Genomic DNA, 25,457 nt, shown 5'->3' with positions numbered 1-25,457 from the left:
AAAATAGGTTACATAGGGCCCTAAAAATGTTTCAATAAATTGCTGTTTAATTGTGTAAATTTGATGATTTCAATTAATTTCATGCTTTTTGATTAATATTTTTTTAATTTAACCATTAAAACAGAATCCAGAAAAATTTAAATGGAAAAAATGGAATTTGGAAAAAAATAAAATGGAATTTGAGAAAAAATAAAACGGATTTCATACGGCCCTATATACATATACATCCTACACACACACACACACACACACAAAATAATTATAATATTAATATGTACTATTATGCTATATAGTACTAACATTTTGTGGTAGTGCCGTAAACAGAAAAACCTAAAGCTACATAGATTAGTCAACCTCGCTACCTAGCCAACTAGTTGACCAATGTGACACAGTAACAACACACCTATCCTCAACAAATCATTAGGTATCTGTGGTCAGCGAAGCGGAAAAGCAACAATGGATGTGCTAAATAAAGAAAATGCTCAAGGACAGATCACACATTAGACATTTCACACACACTGAGATGGAAGGTGTTTTGCTAACTGGCAGAAACACAGCTATTGCCTCTAAAACAAACTCTTTTTTAGAACGTAAGGGGGCAGTCTGTGCTGTCCTGCTAAACCAAAAGCCTACACGGCAGCGTGTATACGTGTGTGTGTGTGTGTGTTTGTCTGTTTGTGTGTAAGGTTTGAGAGTGTGCTGATTTTGGACAGTAACAGGCATTCTCTTAGGCTTTAGTGAACTTTCCTGTCAACTCCAGACCTTATATAAAATGTGTGTGTAGAGTAGATGCTGAGGTAAAGGCTGGTCACTTAGCGTCTGCCTAAAGCACGGCGTAGAGCCAGCACCACACTCACTGTGAGATGTACACACACAAATGGAGCCAGTTACGGGGAAAACTGAATTATGTAGGAGACTGTGCATTGACCAGAACATTTTAGTTTCCTGAAGCGTCACTATGTGAAATAAAATTTGATAAACACACAAACACAGAAGCAAGGAGCACGGGCAACTTCACACCAAGACACATTGTACAAACATAACTTATGAGCATTATGACTAACGTCGTAGCTAATGAGTTCACTAATAAGCCTGGACTCTCTTGGGAGATCAGTTCTTAACAGGCTCACCGTTTCTCTTCTCCCTCTGATTGGTTTGGGTCCTGCTCCTTGGGCATGTGTTCCATTCACCTTATTTCCATCCAGCAGCCAATCATGTGAGACTGAGGCGGGCCCCACCTTCGAATGCACGCCTGTCATTCGCGGGTTGTGATGAGTCAGATAGTCATCGGACGGCTCTGCGGAGCGACGCTCGCAAACCAAGCCCGCCTCACTCTCCAACTCAGATGGCCAGTGATAATGCAGCAATACGTGATGAGGTCTGCGAAAAAAAGAGAGGATCAAAATGAGCATGTGCTCTAATCAATGCAGAATGCTGCAAGAACATACAGTGATGAAAAAGAATCTGAGATCAAACAGTAAGTGTTGCTTTCATTCACAAAACTTTGCGAGTAGTGGAACGTTTCCTGGGGAAATGCAAAAGTTTTGCGAACTAACACAAATATTCATGGGAAATGCAAAACTTTTCAGAGCGAATGCAAAGTTTCTCGGGGGAGTGCAAAACTTTTGTGAGTAAACAAAAATGTTCTCTGGGAGGTAAAAGCTACAGTGGGGCAAAAAAGTATTTAGTCAGCCACCAATTGTGAAATTACAGGCCTCTCTCATCTTTTTAAGTGGGAGAACTTGCACAATTGGTGGCTGACTAAATACTTTTTTTCCCCACTGTATGAGATTATTGTTCCTCCAATCCCATATTTTTTATGAATGCTCAATACAAACTATAAACTTGCTTACTTAGTTATTATTGATAAATTTGATGTTTATTTATAACTTCTATATTTTCTTTGTTTTTATCTTCATAGCATTTTCACCACCATGGTCACTAAAATTGAGTTTACAAATAAAAGTAATCTTATATCAATGTATTAATTCCTCCGATCCCATATTTTTTATGGGGCTTGATACAAACTATAAACTCATTCATTTATATATTTTATTATATATATATATATATATATATACACACACACTGTATATATTTATAATTGATACATATATTTATTTATAATTTATATATTTTATTTGTTTTGATCTTCATAGCATTTTCATTAATAAGGTCACTAAGTTTACAAATAAAAAAGTAATCTTATATCATTGTACTAAAAGATAATTCCACGCAAAAATAATGGCATGACCCTCACAAACGTTGGCAAATCTTAATATAGTGGATTCAGTCAGCTGTATTTTTTATTAATTTATTTTGAGAGATTTTCCCCCCAAAAAGTAATCAATTAATTTAAAAAGTAATAAATAAATAAATACTCCAGTATAATAACTCTGGTCTACATTCTACTCTGAAACTGAGTGTCAGATGTGTGTGCAATGCATCCCCCTCCTCTTTTAGCTGTCTGTCCCATGTGACACGCTTCCCATGAGCTCTCCGGAGCATCACCGGCTCACTGGAGACAGAGAGCACACTTTCCAGGAAACAACTCCGATTAGGAGGTCCGTAATCCCATCTCTCCCTTTACCACATACTCTGTGCAAACCCAGGAACTCACATGCACCACTAGGCTGCTCTTTCACTTCTTTGGCAGCAACAATGTGTCTTAAAACCTGTGTAAATCACAAGGCCTTGACTGTCTCGATAATCTGGATTAGGTGGTAGGATATTGAAAAAAACAATGATCGTGGGTCCATAGGTCACGGATTCTGATGAGAACACTTAAAGGCTCACTTAATGTAAACATGTCATCGCTTACAGTATTTTAACTGTGTATTTAGACTTAATTGTGTATGCAGACTGTACTGAAATTGACATACATGTCTAAACACAACAGATGAAATTAGACAAAGGAAGTCAAATTTGGGATTTGGCAACACAGCAAATCGGTATCCAAACTTAGTCTCTGTTTTGCTGTTGTCACAGGTCAATAAGGTCAGACTAAGTGTCCAAAAAAAGCCACTGATCCAGGATTATTTTTACATCGACTATTTTCACTGATATATTATCAAAAATAATACAGATATATAGTAGTTTTGATGTTGTGAGTGCATCTGAAAAAAGTAAGTGCACAAAGTGAGCAGCTGCAGGAAAACTGCAAGACCTGAATTGTCCTTAACACGAGACATGCTTTATATTAAAGACGTCAAACTAGCACATGAGAACACAATTTAGCTCAGTTTTCCCTGTCAGGTGCTCTGACAGATACGTGTACTAACAGATATGGTGTGCTGCTTGAGACGTGTTTTCTTCAGTGCATAACTTAAGATTCACAGGTATATTCTCACCTCTAAATGAAAGAAAGTCACATGAGTATTTCCATTTTGCATAAAGGCTTGTCCTGACAGCAAGCAAGTCTATGCTAAACTTCACAGACTTCACGTCAAACAAGCACAACAGAAAGGGAGCACAACAATTCTGACTAAAATATAAATTTTACTGAAATATTTGTTGTTGATTTAAAAATCTAAATGTGGCACAAGCAACTGCATGAGAGCAGTAGCTGTAAAAGACTAGTTTAATGTAATTATTATATTTAGATGAATGAAAATGTGTTCCTCCGAGTTAACATTTAGTCTATGCTTTTGTTTTTATTTTCATTTCAATTGAGTGATTTTAATGTCTGCTTATTTTGCTCATAATGTACAGTGTAGACTGCACAAATAAATTCACTATATTCGCTTTAACAATCTTCAGTTTTTATTGTTTGGGGGACAACATTGGGCAGGATATTGAATCATAATTTTTTTAAATACATACAGAAATTAAAAAATTGCCCTTTAAAATATGAATTAATTGAATTGCAGCCCTAGTTTAATCATTTGGAGATCATCCATATTTAAAAGATCATTTAAGCAGCAAAACCATTTAATCTAGATAGAATGCCACGAACATGTTGCATCTAAAAGTGGAAGTACTGAACTGCAGAAAATACCAATATGTATATCGTAATTTGCCATCATCCTAAAAATACAGAGATATGATTTTTGGCTCGTATCGCTCAGCCCTAATTCTTTGTACAAGTTGTCTGGCCTCATCTACAAACACGCCTTAAGTAAAAACTTGATATATCGAGGCAAATTCGCAAAGCGATCTGCTGACAGATGTGCATGGGTAAGTTTATATCGATGTTTCTTTTGTATCTATTATGCTCACAGTTACTAAGCGCACTCCCCAAACACAAACCGACGTGGAACATGCCGTACGGGCCTCTGAATCCATCTATGAATGGGTGGCTCTGGACCAGAGAGGGGAATTAGATCGTTTTATTGTGTGTGAAGAGAAAGAAAAGGATCTGGCGGCTTAAGCTCAAAGCTTGAGAAAGTACAATCATAGAGCCGAGTGCTGCGGGACTCCATGATACTCGTATACTGATACGCTTGCATATCACTGCATCCAAACGGCTCATATTCTGACTGCGAAGGTGCTTGGTGATTCAAGCGCATGGCTAGTGTGTGACGCAACCCTTTGACAATGAAGCCAAGAGGACATTTGTTCTGCATTAGTTAATGCTCAGCTGGCCTATCATCTTTCATCGGACTTGCCTGTTCACATATTCGCTGGCCTAACAGACCTTTTCATCTGCTTGTCCGGCTGATGTGTGTTCCCGTCGATTGTGTGTGTAAAAATGTTTTTAAGCAGGTTATTACCAAAACATTGGTGACGCTCGGTGGGACTGTTGCAACTAATCACAATAATTAGTCTCCTATGATTAACAAAGGATTTGAGAGGATTATGGGTTATGAGAGAGTAGCTCATGACATAAAGTACTTTAAATGGTGATGCTGCCTCCTTATTGGTGGACGGCCCTTGAAGTGATTGTTCAACCAAAATTGAAAGTTCTGTATACATTTGTTAACCCTCATTTCATTACCTGTATGACATTTTTATGGTTTAGAGCAAAAAGAAAAAAAATGTTTTGAAAAATGTTCATGCTGCACTCTTTATACAATAAAAGTGGATGGGGACTGGGGCTGTCACGCTCTAAAAACATAAACAATAAAAAAATTTAAGTCTTTAAAAGCCATACAATCACTTTGAGGAAAGAAGCAAAATTTTGGTTTCTATCCACTGAAATCTTGCTTTAAATGGTGACTTATTTGGTCAACATTTACTTCTATTGTACAGTATAGCCTATTCAGAAGATGACTAAAAATTAATTTGACACCTCATTGATAAACTCATGCATTCAGATGACAATTTATTAATTGTGGAGGAGTAGGGCTGTGACTGTCGCCGTGACAACAATGTCTCAAATTGTATAAGTCTATGGTAGCCTAATTCACAAATGACCTCAAACGCCATACACGGCGTTTCCTTTAGTTTGGCAGGTTTGAGCGCAGGAACATACAGTTTATTCTGCATTCAGCAAATTAATTTCATATTGAGCGATGGACCTTGTTGGGAAACCAAATACTACATCGCCGATCTGGAGACATCTCCACTCATGTCACCGATCCGCACTTGTACAAGTGTCTTCAAGTTCCCGTGATCGCAAACGCCTAGCTGGTCAGGATTGGTGAGGCTTTCTCCAAATTGGCCAAATACAAACGAGACAGCGATAAATGGAAGATGTTAACAAGAAATGTGGCAATGATTCCTATTTCAAAGAGAGCACGTGCAGACGAGGAGTTAATGTGCCCGCTTGCTTGGCGGCATAACAGGGAACCGTGTCTACACCGGACATGACACCGCCGCATCGCAACGGGTTGAGTCTGTCTACACAGCACATTTGAACTCTGTGTCAGTACCAAATAAACAGGACGAGGCAGTTTATTGTCGGGGATTTCTCATGTCGTGTCGCGCCACATCCAGTGTAGCATCACTGATTATAATGAGTTCTATAGTATTTTGTCGTGTCGCGCCGTGCCACTCGTGTCCGGTAGAAAGGGTGTATTTAACTTTCTTATTTAGGCTACTTTCTTGTATTATTTCTTTGATATTTATTTTAGTGTTTTGCAGGCTGCGTGTTCACTGACGGAAGTGCTAAAATAAACACGCATGTTTGTTAATAGATGTTTGAGCCTCATTTATTATTTGTGTTTCAAAATGATAGGCCTATATATATATATATATATATGTGTATGTATAATTTGTATACATAAATTACAAATATAACTAATATTAACTATATAGCTTATCAACACCACCGGCGGTAGTTGGTCCATTACCACCGTGGTGGTAAAAATCTGCCACCGTCACAGCCAAAGTTTTGTTCTATTTTTTGTAGCGTAGTGTACGGTGGCCCAGTAGTGCTCAACCAAACGAAATCTCCACAACACAATGAAATTAGCTCAACTCAATGGAAACAAGCTGCAACACAGAGAAATTAGCACAACACAATGGATATAAGCCGCAACACAACACAATTTCCACAGAAACAAGCCACAACACAACAAAATTTCCACAACACAATAGAAACAAGTCGCAACACAACAAAACTTCCACAACACAACGAAAACAAGCCACAACAAAGCAAAATTAGCACAACGCAATGGAAGCAAGCCACAACACAATGAAATTAGCACAACACGATGGAAACTGTACTGTAATATTATCCTTGCAAACAGTTTCCAGCATTTCAGAAATAAAAGTCTAATTAAAAAAAAAAAAAACAGATAAGGTAAGACATTCTGTTTTCAGACTGCAATGAAATCACTGACACAGACTAGCCCCTGCTAATTTTTAAATTACCTTACATCTCCCATGAGAAACAATTGCTGTCTAAACAGGGCTTAGGTAAAATAGCAGCCTAAACACTCTTCTAAATATCTTCTTTTGTGTTCTACTAAAGCCATGAGGAGCCATGAGAAAGAGTCACTGAATTTTGGGTCAACTACATAGCCCTTTAAGCACCCTTTAAGGCTAAAATGTACACAGATAATCTTGTTGCTGCCCAGGCCTGTATACTGTAGGAGGTCTACCTCTCTCTCCTGTTCAGTCAAGGTCAAAGTCATAAAGTCCCATACAATCAAACATACGGGATCTATAAATGTAGCTTTACAAGGCAGTGTTCCTGTTAAACATGCAACTGAGCGAGAACAGGGACAGGAGGGAGACCAGGAGAAAGAGAAAGAGAAAGAGAGAAAGAACACAGCAGATTAAGTTTAATTCAGCATAGGGCCATAAACAGGTAAAATAAAAAAAAGGTGGTGTTTGTTAATGATGACTGTTTGTTTTAGTGTGTGTGTGTGTGTGTGTGCGCGAGTGTTGTAAAAAGTGCAAAGGGAGCCAAAAATGCACAAAGGCCACATAAATTTTTAAGTAGAGCATTGAAGGTATGGTATCTTTGACACTGCACCTGTGTATGTGCGGGAGTGGGTATGGGTGTGTGAAGGGGCAACACTTGACATATATGTTGACACAGTGCATACATTTTATATAAAAACTGCAGCAGGTGCAGCTGAGTAAGATTTTCGGCCTCATTTTTCTTGCTGTAAGTTTGTCGCTGTTTTCTGCATTCTCAAACGTGGCACTAAAACTTTTTAATTGGCAAGAAGAAAGTGGACTCTGTTTCTCTCTTCCTCTGTTTTCCTACTTCTTGCCCTTAATTCAATGCTTTAAAATGCTGGTTTGAAAGCAGCATGAAAAAGAATAATTAGATAGTATGTTGCAGAGCTAAACAGCCTCTGTTAATTAGCCAATCTCTCTCACTCTTTCTCTCTTTTTTCATTCAGGATAGAAGGCTCCATTATTACTATTTTATAATTACAATTATATTTTTATAAACAATTTTACATCACAACCGCAGTACAATTAAATTACACAATAAGTTACAAGATGGTTAAATAATAGGCATTTTCATCTAGTGGGATTTGACAGGTTGGCTGCTATACTTATGAACAGCTAATGACAGAGCACTGATGATCCAGGAGATAAACATTCCGGACTGTGATTTGATATGATCTCAGTGAAGGCCGCGTTGTGCAGATGCCATTATGCCAGTCAGAGGGCACCATCCTTTAATGAATGTTTCACAAAGAAGCCAACGCAAGAAGAGATCCTTATATAACCAATCAACTCACCGCCTTTGAAAAAGAGCATATTGTACGTCAAAAGGACTGAAAAATGCTACTTTGCTTGATTGCCGATCTCAGCCTAACTATAAGATCTAATGCACCAATCACACATAACCTTGCTGAGTAGCACCTTCATGTTAAAATAAAACTGAAGAAACACCTTCCTTGTGAATGTGTGCCTAAATACCTTTAGAGCTGAGCACAGCCTCTAAAAGCAGAGATGGTGGCAGGTTTAGCTTACAACAAGACACTGAGACCCACTGTGAATTTATTTTCATCTGGGTGGTTAAATGCATCTTACCACGTTTTCTCTTTTTTAGGACTAAAATACCTTCCAGATAAACGTACACTAGTCAAATACTAGTACAACAAATAAATAAATACAAAATACTCACCAAAGCCACTTTTTTTGTTTCATTTGGTGCATGGCGAGTGTTAATATTGGACCCTGCCTCACTTGTCCTCCTTTCCAGCGATTGCTGTTTACATTAGGTGGAGTGGGCTGATAAAGTTGTGTGATTGATGGCTAGTTAAACTGCCTCTGTAAGTCACCACATGCCTGATTATTGTCTCTCGGTAGTTGACCTTTTAGTAGTTGTTACTACTACGTGTCAGGTTTACAAAGAGTGGATGAGAAATGGTTTAGAAAAGGACAGAAGAGAGAAGTTGAAAGAGAAGAATGGTCAACCAGTTTGGGAAGGCTGGCCAATGGAGAGTTATAATGCTGCTCTATATGATTTAATGCAATTTAATGATAGTAAATGATACAGTCACAAAAAAATTTATACAATTATACACAATATATATATATATATTTTATTTATTTATTTTTTTCCCTAGGGATCATGTAACACTGAAAACTGGAGCCATACAGAACAGCCACGAAAAAGGAGCCATAAAGATTACAGTAAATATAATAAAATAGAAAATAGTTATCTAAACTTGTTAAAAAAAAAAGCACTTTAGACTATATCTTTAGTATTAAACAGTTTTTGTTTATAATAATGTGTGAATTCTAAGTGTATAGATACAGTTCAGATATAATCTAATATAGGTCACAAAAAATGTGCAATCTGAAAAACAAAATTGTCAATAATGTCAAAAAGTCAAACGTGAGTCAATCCATCAGGTAGGTAGATATATAACCATCAACTATTGTTCATCTGAACCTGTAGAATATGTCCTGATGGACAGGGCGGGAGGTTCTTTTGGCAGACGTAGCCTCTTCTATCCAACACTTTGCTTTTACAACATTAATCACCCTAGACATTTATTGCGTTTGAATAATCGCCATCTTATCTGAAGAGAAATTTAGCTTGTGTCTGTTTAGCATCTCCTCTAGCTCAAGAATAAGGAAAATTAATGAGGTGGATCTGTTCAAATGCAAGACGGAGACTACGCAGCGAGACGACGGTTATCTTGCGTAAGGTCAGTCTGACAAAGTCACTTCCCTTAGGCACAGACGGATGTTTAGGGGGAAACAAAAAGGGGAAAGGAAGGGCATTGTGGGAAACTGACCCAACCTTCCCAACAAACACAAACACTCCCCTTCAAAGAGCACAAGGCCTCCTCCCTCATTCCACCATGCCTTTGGCAAAGTCAGGTCAAGACACTGCCAAGAATGTGACTGGATTTGAAAAACAAATTAGAGGCTTTTCCCTTCCCGATTTCACTGTTTCAAAGGTGGAATAATACAAAAACAAAAAAAAACTTTGATGTTCTCAAAAGGTGGTTAAAAGGAAGATTCTGCGAATTGAGCTCTCTGTGGGTTTGCTGGCTTTGTGCATAGCTAAATCATGCTCTATTAATCTTTCACAAGGCCAGTCAGTCAGGCATAAAAAAACCTGAGATTTACTTTGAGATGGATGCTTCAGCATTTCTTTTTTATTACGGTATACCAATAGGAATGGCTTGAGCCTAGCAACTTATCAAGTGATCCCACTGCAGTCAGATGCATGTTCAGTGTCAGGGAGGAGGCTGTGAACTTCCCCTCAGATCATGGCAGATGGCGCACTGCTCTTCCTCTGACGCAACGTAAAGCTGAACAGACTGAATGCACAGCTTTCCATCTAATGACCTACTTTTTAGGGCTGTCAAAGTTAAACACATGCGATTAATTAAATATATTTAAAATGCTTATTCAATTTGACATTGTAAGTGTTTCATTCTGTGTGATTTCTAAAAAAATGATGGGAACATTCAGAGCTGATTAAACGTAATTGGAGCCACATCAAGTGTCTCGTACATATCCATACAAGTTATTGTGAAATTTAAACAATGCTGATATCTGTCATTATTTAAAAAGTTGTTCCAAACCAATATGACAGTTTCATTTGTAGAACACAAAAGTTTTTTTTTTATTATTATTATGGCCACTTTTTCAATGTAATGAAAATAAAGGAGGGCTCCACTGAGGCCCCAAAAACACCATAAATGTGATTATGGTGTCATTATGATGACATTATTGATTGAAAATGGGCCCTAATTCTCTTTGGCATGTGAATTATACACTCTAAAAAATGCTGGGTTGTTTCAACCCAACTTTGGGTCAAATATGGACTAACTCAACCGTTGGGTTACATTTTTACATTAAAATTTTAACCCAAAAGTTGGGTTAGTCCATATTTGACCCAAAGTTGGGTTGAAACAACCCAGTATTTTTTAGAGTGTACGCAGAATTCATTTTAAGCCCAATCTTTCAATGAATTTGTTGATTCAGCTCACAAACTGATCCAAATTATTAGTTCACAAAGTCAACCGATGGAGTTCTTGAGCTTTCAGTGAATCAATTATCTTTAAAAATAACCTTTAAAAATTGGAATATAGCACATAAATCAAATGGATTATTTTTCTTAGAGTCAAACAAAATAGAGTAGTTGACATGAGTAGTATGTCCAAAAGAAAGCAAAAATAAATAAATACAAATTAGTTAATTAATTAAATAATTAAAGTCATACAGGTTTGATACGACATGAAGGTGACCAAAAGAAGACAAATTTTGGGTTAACTTTACCTTTAATTCAAATTAAGGGACATCACAAGTTCATAAAGTGTAAGGATTATTTTATTATGGAAATACTGCAGTTTTGAATTTCCTTTTTTTCATTTATTTTTATATAAGTGAGAAGAGTGATGAGCACTGATGCATAAGTTTACACTATGACTGTCTTTCACACAAACTACCAAACCTTATAATCACACATATACTTAAGTTAGTTTTCTTTCCTTTAAAGGAACTACATGCATTACTATCAAAAACAATTACATTAATCGTGATGAAATATTTGACTCAACTGACAGCCCAAATGCTTACACATATAATTAGCATGACTTTAAGTAGGAGATACTCAAACATAGAGAGAGAGATTGAAATGGAATGAAGCCATCTTCATCTGCCATCTTCATTCGCCGCCTGTCAGGGAGACCGGTGGGGTCAAAGGTCACCACTGTGTTCGGACAGGAGCCCAGTTAAAGATCTATCTCCTTTCCTCCTAACCTGTTTGTTTGTACTTCATACACGTCACCAGGGTCTGTGCCCGGGGCAGCGGTAAATAACTGATTTACCAAGCGGTAAAACTGCCGTCCGTGGAGCGTGAGATATCTGACAGAGCCTAAATGCTCCAGCACACTTCCGAGCAAACACAGCAGGTGAGGTTTGGCAGTCAATCAGATAAACAGGTATAGTATTTTTATGAATGGAGCAGAAGCCAAACCAAGTGGAAACAAAGGGAATTCCGATGCATGTGTGTGTGTGTGTATTGGCAGAGGCTGGGACAACCCTGTGGCTCAGTAACACCCGGTAGGTTATACTGGGAATTAAAGCAGATTGAGAGGTGTGGTCTCTTGGCCAAAGGCCCTTCGATCTGGACATGCGCTGCCAGAGCATTCACTGGTCTGGGCAATCTCAGCTGCAGGCATTGCCTATCACTAGCTCTCTTTCACACTCTATTTCTTTCCCTCACATTTTCTCAGAAGCTGGACATATACACAACGGCAGAGCGGGGGAAAACCAGACATGACAGCAAGTCTCACTGACTTCAAAACCCCTTGGGCTGTTTGTGTAAAGGAACCATTCACCTAAAAATGAAAATTCTGTAAGCGCTTACTCACCCTCATGTTGTTTCAACCCCATATTACTTTCTTTCCTCCATGGAAAACAAAAGACAGTGTTTAATGTTTGAGGTGCCCTTTTAACGCGACTCATTCTGGTTTGGAATGACCTGGAACGTGTTGCGCAATAACTTCATATGATTAACCTGTACCCCCCATTTTGGGACTCACAGCTGAAAATGACCTACCTAACTTAAAACTGTAACAGTTCCTGACTTCAGTGTGCTACACACACAATTTTGGTGTCTTTGGAAAGAAGACCCTTTGGGCTTTACTATCCATCATCCAGAGTTGATAATGCTCAAAAAGATAAAAAGTTATAGACACTGAAGTGCCTTAAAAAAATTGTACCACACTGATTTTTTTCATTACATATAAAAATACATGAAATCAGTCCTGGAGCAATCCAGAAAAGTAATGGGTTGAAAGTCACATGTCTCATGAGTTTATATTTCAAATCTGAAGAAGATACCATGAAAAATTTGATTCCTGCAACCATTTTTCTGAGACTATGTCCTATCAGATGACAGGTGCGTCACAGTGTGCATCGTAAGCTGTCACGAGAGAGCGCCAGAATTCAAATAAACAATATTTAGAGTATCTTTTACTCTTTTTTTTTTTTTTTTAGTGGATGGTCTCATTCTGCTTGTAACACTGTATGCTACAAAACCATGTTGCTTTTTAACACCAAGATGCAGTTTTTTGAGCGGAAGTTATTCCATAATGGATACAAACAATAATTGTCCCCGAAGAAATGAGACGTAAACAAAGGAATTACCATTCATATTACAACGTTATTGTTTCATTGGACTAAAAGTGCTCTATGGGATGTTATTCAGTGGACTCTTATCTTTCTAACTAAACCAGGATTTACAGCAGTGAATGCATTTATGACTCATTATTATGATGAATCTGGTACGTACTGGGTTTTGATTATGCATGTTTTGATGTGTACTGCTTATACAAATTTAGCAAATACATTCTTTATAAGCTTTCCATTGAAAAACAGCGATCTATCGTCGATGCTTGAGGCTTAGACCTTTAGAATGATATATAGTTTGTCAAGATTAATTATGTCTCTTTTCAGTTAATTTATTCGTAAACATTGACACGTGCAAACAAAGAGCGTTCGGTGCGCCGGCGTCCAGGTGCGGGTTAACAGGTTAAAATACTGAAAATCTTGCCCTCTGATCAAGTTCTCAATTGTCACTTGCAGTCAAGTTTTTCAAATTTAAAATTCTTTAAATTTAACACAAGAATCAGCGCTACAGTAGAGGGGAAGATTTTCAGCAGTTAACGAATAACATAGGTAAACAAGTAAATAAAGTATGGATTACATATGATTTGTCATTTTCTTTTTTAGCATTTAATTTTCTTCCGCTAACTGCCGTACGCATGTTCACAAGAGAGAGACGTTCCAGCAGATGATGTAGGATGTCGGTGTAGCGTAAGCTCTGGTAAGAAGTGGCAATCGCGGAAGCACAGAGAGGATAGCAAAACAAAACACCGGTCACGATTTAGAAGTACAAAACGAGGATTTGTAAAGGAAAATATTGGAGGATTTCAATATAACCAAAGAGGAGACTGTTTTTCCTTTGCTTGAAACAAAACTTAGTTCTCGCGAGACTAGCATATTCTCACCGAAGCTTATACTCTACGCCTACACCATACACTGGAATGCCACTCTCTCATGAACGTGTGTACGACAGTTAACGGAAGCTAGAGATTACGGTTTATAAAAGTTTTAATTATAGATATTATTCTTACACAAATGCATTGATTCACTTCAGAAGGCCTTGATTCATCCCCCGGAGCAGTGTGGAGTACTTTTTATGATGGATTTATTCCCTGCCATTATAAAGCTTGGAAGAGCCCGTCCATTTTTTTAATATAATTCAGATTCTATTTGTCTAAAAAAAGAAAGTCGTATAAACCTAGGATGGCTTGAAGGAGAGTAAATCATGGGGTAATTTTCATTTTTGGGTGAACTATCCCTTTCACAGGTTTCTGCACTTCACATTAACTAATGAATTAGATTTGATTTGCTACTGAATCATTCAGACCAATTTGTGAACCAATTTGAGCAATTTATGCCAACAAACATTTACTTTTAATCTACTTAAGAGAAATATTTAATCAATAAAACATTTGAGCAGAGCAACTTGAAAAAAGTTTCTTCCCTATATATATGACGTACAAGCTTTTATGAAAGGAAAACTTTACCTAAAAATAAAAAGTTCACTCACCCTCATGTCATTTCCAGACATGTACTCTCTTTCTTCTGTGGAGCTGACATACCAGTTTTAATAGTTTTGCATGGTATGGATGGAAAAAAAAAACTGAGACATTTTTAAAAATATCTTCTTTTGTGTTCTACAGAATGTTTGTTATGACATGAGGGTAAGAAAATGATGACAGAATTGCTTGCCCAACACTTTCTTGGTTTTCTATGACTCTGCTTTCAACATACACGTGAATTTACATCACATACCACAACATCAGACGCACTTTCAAGTTGCGTAAAGTCATGCAAGATGTAACTGTGTTAAAGGTGATCTGAGGAACTTCTATCATGTGTGGCTCTACCACACAGCTCGCCTGTCGCTTTGAGAGAAAACTGATGTGTTTATTACAGGCAGCAGCATTTGTGTCCTGCAAGTTCTCATAAATACAGAACAACATGTCCAGTTGTTGCTGTGCACACACACACACACACACACACACACACTGTATAAATCCAAGCATCAGCATGGCATAAAACACACCAGCTGTCGGCCAAATGCATAAACACCAGAGCAAATAAAACCAGAGAAATAAATAAGGCCACATTTATAAAGAAAAAATCTGTACCATACACACTTGTACTGTAAAAAAAAAAAAAAGCTGACCAGCATGCAGATTGTGGCGTGAACGGCCTGTAAATGCTTCTAGTGGGGCGCAGAGCGACCTGCCCCTTGAAGCAGCCACACGCTGCTCTCCTCCTGCATCACACCCCTACTTCATCTCACCTGTCACCTCCACCCATCACCTCCTCATCTCAGTCACCTCCGTAATGAGCTATAAATGTAGGGTGCTGTGGCATACGGAGGGCCGAGGGAGCTCGCACGCACCCCTGAGACTAAAAGTGCTGGCGGGTGGGTGAGCGGGGGCCCTCTCCCGGATATTGTGCAGCCTTGAAAGCCGAGAAGGTGGCGGCACACCAGGATGATGGCGCCTGTGGGAGAGGGGTGATTTTTTTGGCCCGGTGCCGGAGTCGGGACCCATCCTCCCACGCTTGTGTGGTCCTGGATCGTATTAGCACCCCTAGTACACTTGCATATTGTACCTTCAAAATCCATAATACACATATGTAGAAGCTGGGTGGAAATTCCCGTAACATTGCCTTAAACATGCACATACTTGATGCATTCCACATCTCAAGGCAAAAACAACCTCTCACCCCATCAAAAATCATGGCACAGTCACATGTTGCAGCACATGCTATTCTCTGGACTGTTTGGTTCTGTTTTATGTACAGAATAAAGTAGTTGGTTCAGTTTGTCATATGAGTTCATCTTGTTCATAAAAAGAAAACAACAACAACAGGCAGAGGAACTGAATGTGTAGAAGTAACTGATGACTAAACACAATGAAAAGGACACTGGAGCATTACTGAAACTATAAGTTAAAATTATTTTTGCAGTTTTTCTAGAGCTTGATGAAAATTATGAAGGATGAAGAGAAAATGGAAGGAAAAAAGAATCTGTTTTTTAGTCATTTGTTGGGATACTCTTTAATTTTAAGAACAACTTAATTTTTTAGAATAGTAAAATGATTAAATAAACGAGAATAACTCATTTAAAAAAAAAAAACAGGTTGAATTAATGAATGAATGACTTGCAACACACAAAAAAATGATGCTCCCTGCATCCAAATATGCCTTCTTCCCTATTATTTAGTTTGTGAAAAACAGTACATAAAATGAGTATTGGGGTCGACCGATTATCGGCCTGGCCGATTATCGCCGCCGATATTAAGCATTTTTATGATTATCGGTATCGGTCATTTTCAAAACCGATTCGCCGATAAAATAACTTAATTTTGAAACACGCTATTTGGCTCTGATGCAGCCTGTCAGAACTCACCTCTCTGTGGCCTAAAGCAGTCTCCGCCCACCGCTCATCTGAATTGTTGGGAGTCACGAGTCCGACCAATCAATGCGGAATTCACTCTCACTCCGAAAGCGCTTGCTAACTGGAGCTGCTTCAGTGATCACGCATCAGTTGTCTCTCAAAGGTAAGGTAGCAGCAGATGTTGCTTAAGTTGCAATAGATCCCAATCCACTAACGTTACACTGAAGTTGCAAAACACCTCAATATTATCTATGATTAACGCACGGAATTGCGGAATCCAGTCATATAAATGGAATTTACTGTATGTAAATTTAATGTCACGGAATTTGTCAAAGTTTGGATGAATTAATCAAAAGTAGGTCAGTACACTTAAATAGAGTCACAATATGGACTAGTATCTGTAAATATTAAGCCGCAAAATACTATTCAGATATGAATCCAGCATGTTCTGCGTGTCTCAGTGTATGTAAATGGCACAGATGCGCGGTGTTGTTTTCTACACATACAAAGTGTCCGACGCTCGCAGTGATTTCAGCTTCTGTCGTCTCACTACATGAGGATATAAATACATGAACAACATCTCCAGAACTGCTCTGACTGGAGACTCCCTCTAAGAGTCACTTCATGAGCATTTGACAGTTTAATTGGAGTAAAACTATCTTCATATAATTTACATAGACCTACAGAAACAAGTTCCTCATGGCAACCCGTCAAAATATAAATTCGGGTTAGCTTAAAGAAATGATCAGAAATATATTACTGTGGTGCAGTATGATGTAAATACTACTCAGGGATGAAAGTTTTCCGTCGCTACGACGGATTTCCGTCAATTGGAAGAAATGAGGGGAAAAGAAACATGTAGCACATTGTTGGTGTTCTGCCGGTGTTCTGACGATTTGTTGGTAGCATAATCTGATAGGTAGCATTATTTGTCAGAACACCAGCACACCAAAAATCATCCCCGCCATGGCTGCAGCTTCTCACTGACAACATAACGCCGCTCGCATCATTCACAGCCGGGTTATTAGCAGAGAGCACAGAGCAGGTCTTGCATTTCAGGCACAGGATTGCGGCTATTAATAATAATTCTACTCATTCCCACCGGTTCCTTCATTTGCACGTACTTTTGAGTCTTGAGAACTCTCATTTTCTGTGCGCTTACAGATCGCGATAAGGAGAGTGACTGATTTTAATAATTATTAATATTGATTTAATACAACAGTTCAATGAACAAGCACTGCCTGATTTTGCTCTATTTCATCAACGAAAATACTTCAAAACAAAGTAACAGCTCAGCCGCTGCGCATCTCTAAAAGCAAACACAGCGGTGTTTCATTCATGAAAGAGTGCGTTTTTGAACGAATCTAGTGAGTCAGTGATTCATGATTACCCATTCATAAAGACAGTCACTTGCTTCATTCCTGAATGAATTAGCCATTCAAACGAATCAATTGAATGAATGATTCAGTGATAAAATCCGTGACTTGCCGCCATCTGCTGGTGATTTCGGTTTCATTTTTAGGTATAATTGCAGTTATTTAAATCATTTAATATTTCTGTATTCAAAATTGTATTTAAAACATTAATCTCCACATGAATTTATGAATGTAATTGCACTCATGCCACCTCTGAGCCTCATTGAATGTCTGAAAATTTACCTACAAGCCACTTTTGTGTTCTTTTTGTGCCACCTGTGTAGTACAAATTAATTTTTCATTAATACAAATTTCATGATTGGTAACTTATTTGTCTTATTCTACTTCTTATTATATAGTTTTAAATAGAATTTTTAAAAAGCTTATAAACATAAATTTTTAAATTTTACAGATGAAAATTATGCCATTGCAAAGGTAAAAAGAAAATGCCCGTTAATCACTTCACCTCATATTAGGAAGGCTAATTTTTGATCATTGATCAGAAGGTGCACCTTAATTTTTTTTAATTAGGAGGACAAGTGCTCTTGATTACAAGAAGAAAAACACTGCTCTTAAACTGGGTAAGTGACAGGTATGGCTGAGGAATGGGGTTTGGCCGAGGAAACATTTTCAGTCAAAATATTTTTGTTTTTGTTTTAACCCCTGACTACTACAACAATTATTACAACTTTTGTTTAAAAGAATAATCACACAATACACTATTTCTTCCATGTTTTAATTGTAATGTTAAACCCTTTGTTTGCCAAAAAATAAAGGTTTAACTCTTTAAAATAAAGAGTTTACTGTGGGAGTACTACACTCAACCAACACCAGGGAAGGCAGTTTTTTTCAGAGCCCTTGTTATTCTTAATTTTGACATTAATTTTCATTTTTACACCAGACATATATATCGGTTCAAAATATCGGTTATCGGTCTACTTGATCTGTAATAATCGGTATCGGCATCGGCCTTGAAAAACACATATCGGTCGACCCCTAATGAGTATCATGTCCAAATACAATGATTTATTGTACACAAATACAGAGAACATTATTTACTTTATTAATGTCGCAAATCCAGTGCAGAACATACTCAGTATGCAATTTGGGACGCAGCAACTAACTTGATGTAATAATGTGACCTGTACAAAGTGCAGTCCATGATTGATTTGATATAATCGGTTAAAATTAATTAAAGGGGTCATGAACTGAGAAATCAAAATTCCCTTGATTTTTTGACGTATAAGAGGTCATTTTACTCTAAAAAACATTCTGTAAGTTTCAGAACCCAAAACTTTTTTGTCAGTCTAAAAACAGCTTATGTTGAAGCCAATCTGCCAAAATGACAGCTTGTGGGATGTGCCACTTTATGACATAATAGTGTGGCTAAACACCATCTCTGCAGAAGAAGATCAATGCCTGCTTCTACATCACTGCCTGTTTAGCCCAGCCCACCGATTCACACATGTAGTATAAATAACGAGAAAGGCAAACGCAGGTCTATGCAGAAATCAAATGACAAAATGGCTCCAAAGAAAACAAGACTCTATGCAGTGCCAAGTTGTGGAAAAACACAGTCTTTGCATTGCCTTCCTTATCATCCCAACGTTAGGAAAGAGTGAATGAACTTTATTTTTAATGAAGTTCCAGACCATGTCAGTAAGAACTTGGTCCTTTGTCCACTTCATTTTACTACAGATTCATTTACAAACAAGGCACAATTTGATGCAGGGGTTTTACCTAAATCAAAGCAGCATCCATCTGTGAAGCAAAATACACAACTATTAGCCAAAGAATATAGTAGCAGTGGGCAATTACTTCCGAGTCTACAATCTACCACGCCTATTCAAACAGAGCGTTCCGATGAAGGGGGTCAAAACAGGACAAAAATTGCCAATTACTTCTAAATTATGATGTTTTTTATGTAAAAAATCTTGATAACATTACAAGTGGACCTCAGAGAACAGTACAAAACAATAAAAAAGGCAGTTCATGACCCCTTTAATTAAAATGAATGGTTTAATTTAAACTGATTAGAATATTCGAAATGATTAAAATTATTATGTTTATGCATTTGGCAGACACTTTTATTCAAAGCAGCTTACAGTGCAGTCAAGTCATAAATATTTTGCAGTTCCATTCCTTGGGATTCAAACCCATGAGTTTAGCATTGTCAGTACCATGCTTTACAGTTTGAGCTACAGGAAGGCTTATTAAAATCATATGTTTTTATATGTACCATTATATGTATTATATGTTTTTTTTATTACAATCATTTATTTCAATTGTCATTTTATCCATGAAGTTTCAACAAAGGTTTAAATCAATTATGAAAATGGACCAGGCATCAAAAATGAGAAGAAAATAAATAAATAAATACATAAATAAATAAGTGTGGAGAAAACGACAGACAGACAGACACATATGAATACATGAAAAAAAAACACACGATCCTATGTGACCGGATTAAACTTCTCAGAGGACACATGAATCAGATGAAGAACAGTATGCAATTCGCACTGGAATTTTTAAAGATGTTGTGAGAAAAACATGTACGATAAACAAATTCACATAATCTTCTCAGAGCCAACTAGTCCCAGTCAGAAAAGGGCTAAAGAATGACGCAACAGGCTCAGATATGTGAAGCAGATAATGCAGGAAAAGAGAGAGGTAAATGCATGTGGAGGAGGGGAGCCAGGAGATGGAGGGCTTGTGGCAAATTGCCTCAAGGTATGAAATTATACAGTTACTTAATCATTTTTTTCTGCTTTCCTCACTTTTCTTGTATTCACTTCATGTCATTTCACAGAGCCAAGACCTTACTACGCACAACGCTAAGGAGAGAAGCGAGATGAAAAACTAGGTGCCTGACAGCTTTTAGCAGGGAACTCATAATTTTTTCCTGTATACATCCAAGTCTGTGAGCAAAGCATCTGTATATGTCTGTGTATCTTAATCGGGTTGTTTGTGCATACATGTTTGCTTTTTGGGAATGCGTAGCTGAGCGACCTCTGTCTGATTTTAATAAATGTGCATGTATAAGACTAAGTCTCTGAGGATAAGTCTGTCTATTTATTTTTAGGTAAACACTGTGCTTCCTTTGCCTGTGGATTGTGGGTAATGGGGTTCTACCGCCTTTCTCAGACATACATTATGCATTGCATCTTCACCAAATCCGCAGCGCTGTAGGTATGGCCCCTGAGGGCCCATTGAACACCATGACCTAAAGCACAAATGGCCCCTTTCTTATACAATAATACTGCGTTTCTTACTCTTTTATGGTGCGGTGGCGTACAGAGGAAATGGACTCCAATTCCCAGAGCACTTGCGGTGGGACTTCTCGCACATGCTCCATGCATTTGGCAGCTCAGGCTCCATGTGCAGCCCGAACTGAGAAGCACCAGCCCCCGGCACTTAATCAACAGGACAGCAGTTCAACGTGGCCCACTAACATAGCTTGAGACAGGTCAATCTCTCCTTCACACTGATGCCTCAGGAGAGTCAGGAAACATTATGGTGCATAAACATTGATCATAACCACACACAGGGGAGGACCGGAGAGATGAGGGAGGAAGGGCGGGAGAAAACCAGAGGAAGAGGATGGAAGGAGGATGAGGCCTCCTCTTCTCTCCTTTCTTTCTTACAGCTGAATCTGCAAGACCGGAACAGTCTGCAATCAACAAGTGTCACCTATCTCTCTAAATACCTAAACTAATATAAAAATCTGAATATTAAGGCTTGAAAATTTAATTAGGGGTGTGTGATATTTATCATCTACAATAATAGCGTAATTGTTCTTTTTAATGAGCTCACATTATGTCGCTCAAAAAAAAAAAGAAAAGCAAAAAATTCACTGGATGATGATGCCTATTAGAATGCAGTTAGAATGCTTATTTCAAGTTAGGAAAGCAAAAAATATCCCTGTATGGGTTTTTGTTATTTTATATATTTTTTATACTCATGATATGATATAGTTAAGTAATAACACATAAGCAAGAGGGCTGTTTTCCTGAATATTAGAGCGTGAGCATGAACTGTTAACACAACAGTTCAAAAAAACAGTAAGTTAATATTGAGTAAGTATCATTTTAAACACAATATTGTCTGTTTTTTTTTCTGCTTCACCAACAAAAACAGTTCCAAACAAAGCCGGAGCAGAACATTTGCATGCCTCAGAGCAACACTGTGGTGTTTCATTCCTGAATGAATCTGTTTGAATGAATCATTTGAGTCAATGTTTCAATAATCCATTCAAAAAGACAGCCACTTGCTTTGTTTCTAAATTAATCAACCATTTCGAACTAATTGTTTGAATGAATGATTCAATGAATTACTCATTAATCAATAAGGGACTTGTCGCCACCTACTTGCGGTTTTAGTGTCATATTTATTTATCCATGACAGGCATAAACTAGCTAAGGTACCAGCATAAAAACACACTAAGCAATTATTGTTTAATTATTGTTAAAGAAAAACAAATCACAAAAAGTACAGAGTTTGGATTTTTTGTCAACATCACGCACCCCTATATATCAGTATTGTTTATGTAAATATATTATATAAAGCAGTATATTTGTGATCTCCTCTAGGGGTGCTCCGATCAGGATTTTTGAGGCCTATCACCAATCGCCGATCACAGAAAGCAGTAGCTGCCGATATGATCACCGATACCGATCTTTTTAAAGCCTTCTTATTATCATGCAGAATTATTTATAGTGATGATTCCATCAAGATTTTTTTATATTTATTCAGGGCCTGAATTTCATTTTTGAAAATGAATTCCCCTCTTAGGTGAAGGGTGGAGGGGGGCATTTTTAGACATTTTTCAAAAATATATATTTCTCACCTAAATGTTTGATCATGCACTGCATTTTTGTTTTGACAATCGTGCAATTGTTGCACAATAGCTTACACACAGCACAAGCCTTATTTCGTGAGCTGTGTGTGAGGTTCACACATACTCCATTTGCAGTGCGTATGCAGTCCATGTGTGGTACGTAAGCGGTGCAGAAGCAGCACAGACTGTTCACACAGGAGTCCGCAACCGATCTGTGGCTGTTTACTACAAACACAACATTTATCCATTATTTTGATTTCAAATCCAAACATTGTTACTTAAAATGCTTTTTTGCATTGTGATTCTTTTTTTACACAGTACAGTAATACAATCTTTCATAGACATGTTTAAAGGCAATAAATATAAGAAACACATTATTCAATGCTTTTTACTTTTGCATTTACTTCTAGATTTATATATTAAGTTGCTCAAGCAAGTGGCAAAACATTTAAACTACTTTTCTTACATTAACGCAAACATTTACCATTTACCATTGACAGGAACTGTCAGCTCTACTGCCTTTTCTTTTGCATTTAAATCTTTATTACAAGCAATCCTGCGGTTCATAAAGAACTTTGTTTTCCTTCCTCCAGGAGTGCCATCTATTATTGCCTTGTTTATCTAAAAGTGCTCTTTTCCTTTAAACCTAGCCAAAAAACCATAGTCTATGTTTACTGTGAAACACAGTAAACTTTAATCATATGCATTTATGGTGTAATTACTACATTTTCGTGTCAATCCATGTTTATATTTACTGCAAACAATGCGCTGTTACTTTAATTCAACGCTTGCAGCGCAGCAATAGACTCAGTGCGGAAACGATCTCTGCACCACTCCTGGAACGCACTGCCGGACCGCAACCGTGTGCCATGTGAACACTTTAATCCATTAACATGAGCGTGGAAAAAATACGCACCGCAAACGGAGTAATGTAAACCTGGCGTTATGTGTGTGCACTGTGAGTGTGCATGAGCGCACAGCCTCCAGGAGAGCGCGCGAGCGCTGAATGGTTTAAAACACGGGCAAGGTTTAAAAAGAAATGCAATTTATAAACTTTATTGACGATGCGACACTGCCTCAATTGTGCAAGTGACAATACCTGTGTCGACTGTGCAGATTGCAGCTCGCTTATAGTGTGAGTTGAAGCCATTTGCGCATTTTGAGAGAAAGAGAGGTGATTCACTCATACTGTTTGCGAAATTATGTCTCACAGAAAGTTTTCAAATTACTTTAGAAGTTATTTAATGAAGAAATACGAAGTGTACCTCACCTTCAGCATTATAATTATTTCAGCAGCGCTGGACAGAGACTGAGATGGTGACGCTGCATGTCATGCCAAACCTCTTACGGCAGGAGCGTCATCATAGAGACCACCGATCAAACATCCCAAAGTGATTATCGGCCGATAGTGATCGGTAGCCGATAGGGATGTCAACAATTTAATTAATTCAAATTAATTAATTCATTGTCAACAAAGCTATTTAATTTTGGGCTGCGTGCGGCTCATGCGCAAAACACGTGAGAGCGGCTGTGAGTGATGGTGATGGTATATAAATGCATCATCATTCATTCAAATTAAGCTTTTAACGCGATTTAAACTTTAAAAGTACATTAAAATAGAAACAACACAAAGTTATTCAACATGGAAAGCAATAGAAATGCAGTAACTAAGTCATTTACCCAGATAATTGTTTCATATTGTGTGCTTTGCAGGGCTGCGGGACACAGGACAGATAGGCTATTCATTCCTACAACTTGTTCATTCGTTCCTATGACTTATTAATTTGTGGCCACTGTCCATGTTTCATAAATTTTGTTCCTTAAATAATCCATGATTTAACTAAAATGAGGGAACAAATTAATAAATCGAACAAATTCTTAATTCATGGACATGAAATCTTTCATTTCCCTTCCCTCATGTTTACCACAGTAAGAGATGTGAAAACAGTGATAAAAAGTGACTGACAATAAAAATAAACCTATGATATTAGAGGGTCAGACGGTGAGGATTTAGGAAAAGAAACAATGCCTAAACATTATTGAATTTGTGGAAATTCATGACCAACCGGCAAACCAGAACAAAGCCACATAAGGGTATATGGGCTCGAACGCCATCCAAAGGCATGGTCGCATGTAACATTTTCCAGCTAACCAATTATTACTCTAATAAACAAAGCTTTTATACCACACTTGTCATAATCAGAGCTTATAATTTGTAAATAAATAATTGCTGGATTCAAAACAGCAATTAAAAGGCGCTGTGACCGACACTGACTATACGTTTTCCCCGAGCATTCAATGGTGTCACTAAACGGTGATGCCACAACTACGAGCATCGTTCACAGGTTTCTGCATGGACATAACTAGCCTAGGGCACAGGTTTTCAAGCCCTGGGACAAAATGGGATGCTTTAAGGAAAATGTATAGCCTATGTAAGTAATAGGCCTAAAATAAAAATAACAATTTGATTTCATAAAAAAAATATGCAAAATATATCTGACTTAAATAATTAAGCTAACAGATTTAAAAGTGTGGCGCGGCGCTCCATAAACAAGTTCACGGAAAGTAAAGGATGACAACACGCATTCTGTTTGTTTGCTTTATTTTACAAAAGCACAAATTTTCTGTTTTTATTGTGAGTGTGCAAAAATAAAAGTAAACACTTTTGCGTATTATATCTTACTCCAAAAAATGTGTTTTTTTTTAAGCTCCAGCTGTTCGATCACACCGGCGCCTCGCGCGCACCCCCCCCACATATTCTAGCAATTCAAACTTGCATCGCAGTCTGTTATCATATCATGTTAACATATAAAAGGCTACACGGTCAGTTTAAATAGACCGCATACCGGTCCACTCTGCTGTTAAGGACGTTTTTGCTCATGTGAAGAGGATGATCTTTTCC

At 37.7% G+C, this 25,457-nt stretch overlaps 1 protein-coding gene across 2 annotated transcripts in view; it reads right to left on the bottom strand.

Annotated features, from left to right (window-relative positions):
* thrab (thyroid hormone receptor alpha b) overlaps positions 1-25,457 on the bottom strand; it is a 167,513-nt gene that overhangs the window by 30,186 nt on the left and 111,870 nt on the right. For both annotated transcript variants that reach the window (XM_016270987.1, XM_016270988.1), the window contains exon 3: positions 1,131-1,380. In XM_016270987.1, coding sequence (XP_016126473.1) covers positions 1,131-1,186 — 56 coding nt within the window. In that variant the 5' untranslated portion in view covers positions 1,187-1,380. The remainder of the gene's footprint in view (positions 1-1,130; positions 1,381-25,457) is intronic.

This window comes from Sinocyclocheilus grahami, unplaced genomic scaffold, assembly GCF_001515645.1.
Source record: "Sinocyclocheilus grahami isolate Dianchi unplaced genomic scaffold, SAMN03320097.WGS_v1.1 scaffold59.1, whole genome shotgun sequence".
NCBI lineage: Eukaryota > Metazoa > Chordata > Actinopteri > Cypriniformes > Cyprinidae > Sinocyclocheilus > Sinocyclocheilus grahami.
The sequence above is the reverse complement of the archived record's forward strand: the minus strand, read 5'-3'. Positions and strand labels throughout refer to the sequence as shown.